The sequence below is a fragment of the Haplochromis burtoni genome, unplaced genomic scaffold, assembly GCF_018398535.1.
Source record: "Haplochromis burtoni strain Fernald_Lab_line unplaced genomic scaffold, NCSU_Asbu1 Contig_601, whole genome shotgun sequence".
In the NCBI taxonomy this organism is placed as follows: Eukaryota; Metazoa; Chordata; class Actinopteri; order Cichliformes; family Cichlidae; genus Haplochromis; species Haplochromis burtoni.
The window spans coordinates 126,025-136,521 of NW_024582962.1; the positions used below are offsets into that span (position 1 = coordinate 126,025).

The 10,497-nt window shown below is 46.9% G+C and overlaps 2 protein-coding genes across 2 annotated transcripts in view; one reads left to right on the plus strand and one right to left on the minus strand.

Moving 5' to 3' along the window:
* si:ch211-132p1.2 (proteinase-activated receptor 4) overlaps positions 1-6,502 on the minus strand; it is a 7,528-nt gene extending 1,026 nt beyond the window's left edge. Inside the window, exons 1-4 of the mRNA XM_042214709.1 lie at positions 6,415-6,502; positions 6,070-6,307; positions 5,400-5,959; positions 8-210 (exon numbers count right to left, since the gene is read on the minus strand). Of these exons, the coding sequence (XP_042070643.1) occupies positions 8-210; positions 5,400-5,511 (315 nt within the window). The 5' untranslated portion in view covers positions 5,512-5,959; positions 6,070-6,307; positions 6,415-6,502. The remainder of the gene's footprint in view (positions 1-7; positions 211-5,399; positions 5,960-6,069; positions 6,308-6,414) is intronic.
* Positions 6,503-6,904: 402 nt separating this feature from the next.
* Positions 6,905-10,497, plus strand: part of rnf130 (ring finger protein 130) — a 15,337-nt gene continuing 11,744 nt past the window's right edge. Inside the window, exons 1-2 of the mRNA XM_005948641.3 lie at positions 6,905-7,457; positions 7,593-7,895. Of these exons, the coding sequence (XP_005948703.1) occupies positions 7,622-7,895 (274 nt within the window). The 5' untranslated portion in view covers positions 6,905-7,457; positions 7,593-7,621. The remainder of the gene's footprint in view (positions 7,458-7,592; positions 7,896-10,497) is intronic.

The following is a 10,497-nucleotide window of genomic DNA, read 5'->3' on the forward strand; positions in this document are numbered from 1 at the left end:
GATTGATGAGCAGCGTGGTGGACGGCAGCTGTTTGGTCCGGAACACCAGAACCCAGAGAGCCAGCAAGTTGGAGGGCAGACCGACCACAAAGGCGAGCAGGTAGAGGATGGGCAGGTACAGGTTGGTGGCTGGAGCCTGGATCTCCTTCAGCTGCTTTTCCTTCAGAGTTGTCCCATTACAGGCAGGCCTGAGCCGGAAGGTCCGCAGACCTGCAGGGACACAACACACATCAGAGCGTAACAGGTCTCCCCTTAACCCGCTAAAACTGATGGGAGCGCGAGCACTCCCATCAGTTTTAGGTCAAACTTTAACCATTTAACCACTGGCTCAATTGCAAAATTCCAACTGTTCCTGAAAGCAGCAACTCTGCGCTTGCATTGCAAGTCGCAACATCCAAATCTCGGCAAATAACACAGAAAACAACAAAAACAAAACAATTTTAAAAAGATGGTAAAAAGAACTCAAGAACCCAGATGACTGATAAAATGTCTACAGCTCCATCACACTCACTCACTCTCTCTTCTCTCAGCCAACCTCTGTCTTTGCAGGGTTGCCTGAGGGTACCGTAATGACTCCAACTTTACTGAAAAAGTGAAGAGTCGCTGCTTTCAGGAACAGCTGGAATTCTTTCAATTGAGTTACAGATATTAAAAAAAAACAAAAAAAACACCTGTTCAATGGCAGCAACAGGTTAGGCTTTGGAGCAGGAGTGGGGAACTCCAACCTCGAGGGCCGGTGTCCTGCAGATTTCAGATCTCACCCTGGTCAACAGACCAGAATCATATGATTAGTTCATTACCAGGCCCCTGGAGAACTTCAAGACTTGTTGAGGTCATTTAGCCATTTAAATCAGCTGTGTTGGATCAAAGACACATCTGAAACCTGCAGGACACTCCCCCCGTATAGGTATTTCTGCTGTAAAGTTTTAACATGGGTGTCTCTGGGGACTGACTCACTACTGTAGCCACGGCTGGATGACAGGGGAACTGCAGGTGCATTTTTAATTCCTGGAAAGTGAGTTTTGGATTTCATTTTTATCAAGTGAAGAAGAAAATACAACTGTTAAAGCAGATGTTTACTAAAGACCAACACAGATTTCCTCCACTGGACAGAAATGCAGTTTGATGCTGAACTCTTCTTCCAGACTGTTAAAATAAAAGCTGACAAAGCTCACAGTGGAACAAATCAGTGAAATTCAATCACATGTGAAGACATTTAGACCGCTGTGGTATCCTGGCCTGTCTTCAGAATATCTGTGGTGTGGACACTGATCACCTCCAACACGCAGCCTTGTGTTCCTCCTACAGTTTGATAAATGCCAGTAAAGTTGTCAGACTTACAAATGTCTCCAACAGAGGAGGGAGATTTCCTTTGTACTGCTCAGCAAACAAGCAGGACTGACTGATATTTATCTTTAAGATGTATCAAAGGTTGGTATGAGTCAGTTGTCTGTGAAGGTTCTCAGTCAGGTCATCGTAGTCAAAGGAGCTTGCAAAGAAAAGCGTCTGGACTTCTTTAAGTTACTTGAAGACGTTTCACCTCTCATCCGAGAAGCTTCCCCACTCCTGCTCCAAAGCCTAACCTGTCGCTGCCATCGGACAGGTGTTTTGTTTTTTTAAAAAATATATGTAACTCAATTGAAAGAATTCCAGCTGTTCCTGAAAGCAGCGACTCTTCACTTTTTCAGTAAAGTTGGAGTCATTACGGTACCCTCAGGCAACCCTGCAAAGACAGAGGTTGGCTGAGAGAAGAGAGAGTGAGTGAGTGTGATGGAGCTGTAGACATTTTATCAGTCATCTGGGTTCTTAACTTCTTTTTACCATCTTTTTAAAATTGTTTTGTTTTTGTTGTTTTCTGTGTTATTTGCCGAGATTTGGATGTTGCGACTTGCAATGCAAGCGCAGAGTTGCTGCTTTCAGGAACAGTTGGAATTTTGCAATTGAGCCAGTGGTTAAATGGTTAAAGTTTGACCTAAAACTGATGGGAGTGCTCGCGCTCCCATCAGTTTTAGCGGGTTAAGGGGAGACCTGTTACGCTCTGATGTGTGTTGTGTCCCTGCAGGTCTGCGGACCTTCCGGCTCAGGCCTGCCTGTAATGGGACAACTCTGAAGGAAAAGCAGCTGAAGGAGATCCAGGCTCCAGCCACCAACCTGTACCTGCCCATCCTCTACCTGCTCGCCTTTGTGGTCGGTCTGCCCTCCAACTTGCTGGCTCTCTGGGTTCTGGTGTTCCGGACCAAACAGCTGCCGTCCACCACGCTGCTCATCAATCGGACGGTGGCCGACTGCCTGCTACTCATGGTGTTGCCATTTCGGATCGTCTACCACTTCCGGGGGAACCACTGGGAGCTCGGCGAGCCCTTCTGCCGCTTTGTCATGGCGATCTTTTACGGCAACATGTACGGCTCCATGTGGTGTCTGGCCTTTGTGTCCCTGGACCTATCATGCGAAGGTATGCATGATAAGGTGGGGCCAGGTTTCACAATGAACTCACCCGAAACTCTGGCTGATTGGGACCCACACCCAGTTTCACACCTTGGCTCAGGCGATTAGAGGATCATCAGGGGGTCCTTTTGTCCCTCTGTGGGGGGATACTCCCACTAGGTTTATATCTGGGACTCTCCACCATTTGACCTTAGAACTGAAGAAGCTTCTCGGATGAGAGGTGAAACGTCTTCAAGTAACTTAAAGAAGTCCAGACGCTTTTCTTTGCAAGCTCCTTTGAGTATGAGTCAGTTGTGGCTAAAAGCTAAACTTCCTGTGTTGGGTCCCCGAGTGTGTCCGACTTGCTGAGTTGTTTTTCATACTTTGGGAAACTTCCTGATCAGCCTGAATCATCTACGGCAACTTCGCCCAGCGTGGCTGGGCACCAGTATCAGATTTTCTGTTTGTGCTCAAAGATTTAACGATGTTACACAGAAAGGTCATGTCGCTCCTGTGAGAACCATCATCACTGAACGGTGGCATACTGCCCAAGTTCATTCCAAGATGGCTGCCGAGTGCCAAGACCTCTTTTAAAAAGACTTTTTGGAGCTTGTCATGTCCTGTTAGCTGCACTTCCTGCTTCCTTTGAGATAAAACTGGACAGCTAACAGAGTGCTCTGTGCTTCTGTTCAGCAGGAACTTCCTTCTCTCTGCAGACCTCTGTACCTCACCTGTCTGTTAAAGACCCACTTTACTTTGGATGAACGCTAACCTTTTACATCCCAAATGGTGAGCTGTGGGATTTTGTTAGTACAGTGTACAAAGACACAAAAAGTTATGAGTGAACTGTGTTGGTACTTTACATGCACATTCATTTTCCATAAAGGTTTCCACAAAGCTTCAGTCAAGGGGAAGTGGATGTGTTTGCACAGAGAGGGCTAGTGAGGGGGGGTTGTTGATGCCTTGTGATCAGCAGTCCAGACGACCCACCGTCACAGAGAAACCAGAGGGGTGTGACCACAAACAAAGTTCAGGACAGCTTCCAGCTACTCAAACCAATCAGAGATGTTGTCAGATGAAATCTATAAAAACCATAAAACTCTAACAGTAATTAATGTTAAACCACGATTTGAATGAATGATTTTGTGTCTGAGCGCGCTCAGTGCTGCTGTTTATTTCTAATGTTTATTTCCACATTAGAGCTGTAAGACTTAAACTGGATCCATGGGAACGTTAAAGCTTCCTGTCCCACAGGCTGATGAAGGAGACCTGGAGATCAGGTCAGAGTAAAGTCAATGTGATTGGTTGAACAGGTGTTCAGGTGTGTTCTGTGTTTCCAGCAGAGACTCATCACCAGAATAGAACCGTGTTCTGCATCAGCACATGATCACATGCAGGTTCAGACAGACTATAATTGATCTTGGACAAGCCTGTAACTTCAGAGACATTTACAATATGATTATTGATTAATGATTGTTGGATGTATCCTTCGTGGCCCAGTGTATCCCAGAATTGATAGCGCGGCCCAGCCAATTCCAGTTTTCCTGTTTTTCAGCTTAGTTTTAATATTACTCTTATTACTCTTTCTGGGTCACAAAATAAACTTTTAACATATTTCCAGGCGAGAATGTAGCTGTGTAAACTTCAAATATCTGCTCGGTTTATCAAGACATCACATATTTGTAAAAGTGCTCCGATGTTTTCTGAGACGTCTGTTACCCACCCGCTCGATAGGGCACATCGTTTTCAGACCCCTGCAGTCTTTGGCTACTCAGGTTAAACATGATATGATATACAAGTCACTCAGATGACTTAAAAATGTTATTGTTTGACTTTTTTCAGTGTTTTATTTGTTCCTGAGTAAATCGGTTTGGCTGAGATTAAAGTTACAGTTTTCACACAGCTGAATAAACGTCAAACAGAAAACTGATATCACAGAAGACCTTACTCCAGTGTCCTGTTATATCTTAGCTAGCAAGGAGCAGACGGCTGAGTTTATTAAACTCCTCCAAGGCAGCGGTGCCGTAAACCTAGACTGTCCCATTTCACAGCCACTCACTTTCGGCGCTCTCGATGTTCGGAGGACCCGGCCCACGTAGACCGTGAAGGCCGGGTCCTCAGGAGGATGTGGCCTCGGAATTGGGGCACAGCTTGTGTCTGTAAAAAGTAATTATTTAAATAAAGTTTACATTGATTGAACAGAGGCGGTGGTTTACGACACCAACTATGCCATCTATAATCCAGTTTTGAGTTCCCTCCCCAGACGCCTTAACGCCCACTCACATCCTGGGCCATCTGACCTCAGGAATTCGCATGATAAGATGGGGCCAGGTTTCACAATGAGCTCACCCGAAACCCTGGCTGATTGGGACCCACGCCCAGTTTCACACCTTGGCTCAGGCGATTAGAGTATCATCAGGGGGTCCTTTTGTCCCTCTAGGTTTAAATCTGGGACTCCCCACCATTTGACCTTAGAACTGAAGAAGCTTCTCGGATGAGAGGTGAAACGTCTTCAAGTAACTTAAAGAAGTCCAGACGCTTTTCTTTCCAAGCTCCTTTGACTACGATGACCTGGATGACTGAGAACCTTCACAGACATTGATTGGTATTGGTATTACACACATATACAGCCGGTCCTAACTGAAGGTCATTTAATAAACACAGCAGGTGTCTCTCCATGTCTGATGACCTCCCCTGGGGATCAATAAAGTATTCTAATTCAGTTTAATTTGAGAGGTTTGATTAAACATGTGAATTTTATAAAAGTGTCTTCAAATGCACACAAAGTATTTTCAGACTTTTAAGTTTGTACATGTTTTTTCTCTGCTGTCTAAAGTGTCAGTAAATGATCGACCCTGACCCTCTGTAAACACTGTGCATCCTCACTCTGTTTAAATGCCCTCAGGTTCTGAAAGCTGCCAGTAAAAACTGTCAGCCTGCCTACGCGCTCACGGGAACAAGAGAAGAAGACTCACGGATGGCCATAAAAGGACATTCATCTGTGGGGTGAGGAAGAGGAGGAGAGACGCTACAGACGAACGCCAGCAGGCAGACAAAGAGCAGGAGAGTCCCAGTGAGCCCCCTCATTGTATTTCTTCTTCTTCTTCACTGAGTCACAGCTGCAGCAGATGTTTTTCAGTTCACCTCAGACTAGTACTGACAGTACTCTCTCCCAGTATCAGCGGTACTGGTAGTATTGGTAGTAATGCTGTCAGTAGTAGTCCCGTCTGTGGTCTGAGGCGTTCTGTCTGATCTCAGAGCTGCTGTGCTGTCCCCTCCCCTGGTGATGCAATCCAAGTGTGTGTCTGTGTCTGGTATGTGTGCCTCTTTGAGGACCCGTGCGTGTCTTCCTCTTCTCACTTCAGGCTAGCTGGTTTTGTTTGTAGACTTTTAAAAACTGTTATGTCCTCAGAAGTATAGAAGTCCTGACGTACCTGCTTCCTACTATCTCCCCGCCATCCTCTCCACAACCCACACCCAATCAGAGCTCAGTGGGGCAAGCTGCGTTTCTACTCTGAAGCATTTTCCACTTTTACTGCAAAAAGAAAAAATACATTCAAAAACTGAAACAAGAAACTCTGAAAACTCAAAATCAAAAACAAAACTGAATAAACAACAAAACCTGTAAAACATGATGAGACTTACCTGCACTGCTCTCACCTGGCCTCACACTGACGTCACACTCAGACGTGCAGCTCTGCTTCAGTCCTCAGAAACTAACTAGTGAGAAACTATCTCCATCTTCCCGAGCGGTTAGCAGCTGATAAGCAGACTTCCCGTCTGTGGCTAATGCAGAAGTTTAGGGCGTTGTTCATGTCTGACGCTCCACACGAGCTCAGGCTCAGATGGCCTCTGTGTGCCCTGCAGAGCACAGCAGGAACATCTGGAAGGAATCATAAAGCAGGAGCTTGAAGAAAATTAAAAATTCAGAGCAAGAAGAAAAGACGACAACACTGCACAAAATAAAACCTGAGAAGGGTCAAAGGTCACCTGCAAAAGAGCAAACTGGACTTTAGCTGCTCTGGAAGGAATCAGTGGCTCTCAGGTCACTAAAACAACCTCATGTACTGCATTTACCTGCACAGGTAAGAGTTTATACAGGAGTGAGATATTTCAGGACAACTGATCTCATCACAAACACTCATGAAGCTTCAGCAGGTCTGCTCCAAAGCAGGGCACCAGCAGCGCCACCTGTCTGATTTATCTGAAGCCACACACACACCTGTGAGCTGCTGTCGGTCAGTGTTACCTGATAGACTGAGCCCACCTGCATGTACTGACGATGTCCAGCAGGGGGCGGTGCTGACCGCCTGCTGCTGCTCATTCACGTTGCACTGTTACAGCTGACATCCACAACCTGTCGGTGATCAATAAGCGATCGACATCGTCGTCGTTGTTACTATTAGCTCCGCCTCTCTGCAGGTATCGCGACAGCTGATCCAAATCTCAGCTACAAAACATGAAGCCCGGGCCCCTCAGTGTGCGCCCGCGCAGTTCTCGCTGATCGGAGAGACGGAGACGGGGCTCGATCCTCCGCAGCGCGCAGCTTTCACCGGCGGCAAACCGGAAAAAACACCGAGCACGAGCCAAATCCTCTCACGAGCATTTCACCGAACCTCTGGGGGAGCGCGGTGAGCGGGAGCCCGCCGCTGTGTCTGCTTGCACCTGGCGGCAGACGGCGGAGGCTCAGTCACTGTTAACGGAACCGCAGGCGGCTGCAGTCCGTTGAAAACGAGCTATTCTGCCCCGACCTACGAGCTACCATCCGGGCTCCAACCAGCGCAAGGCTCCGGGATGCAAACACCAGATATTGGCCTGCTGCTGATGCTCCGGCCTTCCAGATGTCCGAGCTGCACCTTCCAGCCTGAACCCAGAGATTAACGAACACGAGCTCACATCTGGAGACAAAGGATCATCTGGAGGACAAAAGAGGAATAACACATCATCCTCTGGAGAGCCAACCGGGAAACAGCATCCGGAGGATTAATGTAAACAAAGAGACCAACATCTGGAGGACAGACTCTCAGTGACAGGTGAGAGCCCGCGTCTCGTTCACGGTGATAAATGACAAATCCACAGTGCTGAGGACTTCCTGTTTCCTAAAGCAGAGGAAGCTCCCAAGCCGTTGCTGCTGCCCGACTCATAAACTTTGTTTCTCTTTCTCACAGTTTGGATGTGACCAGGAGACGCTGTGAGGATGCGGACCCGTCTCCCCCTCCCACCGGTCCTGGTCCTGGTCCCGGTTCTGGTCCTGGTCCCGGTCCCGGTGCAGGCTCGCTCTGTGTCAGCAGGGCGCTCTGACACAAACATGGTGGTGGAGGAGTCTGTGAGCGCTACAGTGAATGCGACGGTGCTGGACGGGCGAGGAAACGCCATCCATGTGATTAGCAGCGATGACGGGAAGTATGGACAGAACTCCCCCAAGGTCGACACCAGGGGTGTGATCGTCGCACCTGCACCGCATCACGGAGGTATCTGAGCACACACACCTGTCACCTGCAGTGTCAGTAAAATGAATGCTGAGTGGACGTTTCCACATACTTCTGGTCAGAGTCAGCCCTCATTTGGTTATGTTTTGTAGGAAAATACATGGAAACACAGTAAATGAGGCAAAAACTGAATGTACTTTTGTAACGAGTTTGAAAGGGAATATTTGGTTTGAGCAGCTTCATCCTTCAGCTCTCTGAGCAGGATCTTCAGGAGAGGTTCTTCAAGGACATTCAAAGCTCTCTGGATGTTTCTGCCTTGTTGTGTCCTCTGTCAGGATGACCCCACAATGCTTCAGTGAAGTTTACAGTGATGCTGAGCTCCAGGCTCTGGGGAGGCCCATCCATGACCGATACTGTTCATGGCACTTTTCATAATTCATGAGTTTATCAAAAATCTCCAACACCACTGACTGACCTGCAGCTGAAACCATGACCTCCACCGTGCCTCACAGATGGCTGCAGACAGTGGGACCACCTCCTGATCTCCTCGTACACACTGACCATGATGTGGATCCATCTGTCCAGCAGACCTGTTCCTCTGGTCTTCAGTCCAGTTCTCGTCATTTTCCCGTTTCCCTTCATTAAGAACGTCTTCCTGACAGCTGTCCATCACTGAGACATTTCTGATGAGGCTTCAGTGAACAGTGGACGATTGGCTGAAGGTCCAGATCATCTCTGAGCTCTCTGTTATTTTTTATAGACTAATAATATAATTTAAATCCGGTTCTTTGATCAAATGGGAGGACCAGCTGATCGAACACCAGCCATGTTTTGTAGCTGGCTGTTATCAGAAGTTCATCCATTCATTGGATTTGGGTGTTCTGCCTCCACGGTGGAATAATTGTACAGCACACATTTTGTATTTTGGAGGCTTTCAAGCGCAAGGACTCTGTGCGACTGAGGCATGGTGGTGGTAGCTTCATGGTCTGGGCTGTCAGTGGTTCAGGTACAGGAGGAACACCTCAATATTCTCATCAACAGCTACTCGGTCGAAGCTTGGACACAGTTGGGTGTTCCAATAGGACGATGATCCCAGGCACACGTTTGGATAAAGAAGGCTAACATTCAGCTTCTTAAGGGGGAGTGTAAGTGCACTTGGTTCTCAGCCACAAAGGTGGAGGGCAGACTCTGAGTTTGGCAGGGGTTCCTGGCTCAAGGAGTTCGGTCACTACAGGGGAACAGGAGATTGACAGAAGGAGTAATGTGGTGTGATGTGGATGCTGTACTGGTCTAAGGTGGTGCAGACTGAACTGGGTGTGAAGGTGTAGCTGTTTAGTTACCTCCCAGTGTATTAGGGCAGGGCGATATCGCTAAAAAGGTTTATCGCAATATATATTTGAAAATTTGCGATAACTATATAACTGATGATATAATCGACGCGAGACAGAATACTTTACAACTCTGCAACCTTATTAGTGCAAAAAAAACCATCCATGTATTTTACTTAAACAAGCAGCTGTTTTTATGTGCATTAATGTTATATAGAAATGTAACAGTGCAAATACAAATTCCTTGCTGACAGTTTAACCAAAAGGCACTTCCAGTGGAAACGGGCCGACATATCCTCAGCATAACCATGTAGAATATCCACAAAACTTAAAAAGAGGTTATACACACACAATACGGTAATATTATGTTGAAGCACAGTACGTATCACTCCGCGAGGCTCCTGCCTACGATAGCTGTAATGCTCCGACAAGCCGAGCGGTGCGGCTACGTAGCTTAGCAAAGTCATACTAAAACATTTTTGAGCGCCGTGTACATAAAATCAGTTCGGTAATAACGACGGCCCGCTAGCATGCTCTACCAAAAATAGTGCTTTGCTGTGTATCTGATGGACGAAAGCTAAACCTGTTCCACACCACGGAAGTTGCAGCATTTTTACAAACAAATTATGGTTCATCTGTTTCATTCAACGATCCACTTTCGCTCTTCTCATTCTCCGCTAACATTTCATTTTCTGCCTAACATTACATCGGTATTACCGTGAATGGTATGATATGGCCCAGTCCAACAGTGTATGTCCCTACCCCCACCTGTCACCACCAGGTGTGAGTAGCGACCAAAATGCAGATGTCAGAGATACAACAGCTTTCTCTGAAGGCTGTGTGCACTTGAAGACAGGTGAGGAGTTTTCAGGTGCTGCTTGTCCACACTGACAGGAAGCAATTTAAAAACACCCTCATTCAGCTGAACACAGGAAAAGAGGCCAAATGTAAAGGTAGCTCAGAGCCTCGGTATGAGCAACGCATCAAAGCTGTTCAGGAGAAAAAGAGAAAAGGTGGATGTGGCCTAACCCACTGATGGAGGATCCTGGAAGTTACTCTGATTATCTCTTTGTTTCAGAAAAAGTTGTGAGTTTAAGAGAAGCTGATTTGTTGTTTTCTTTGCCGTCAGAGTAATCAGCCAAATTCAGCGACACACACCAACATTCACTGTCAACAAAAACACACACACACACCATCCACTCCATCAGCTGCTCCCATGAACACTAGGAAGCAGCTGATGAAGTGGATTCTGTGTGTGTGTGTGTGTGTGTGTGTGTGTGTGTGTGTGTGTGTGTGTGTGTGTGTGTGTGTGTGTG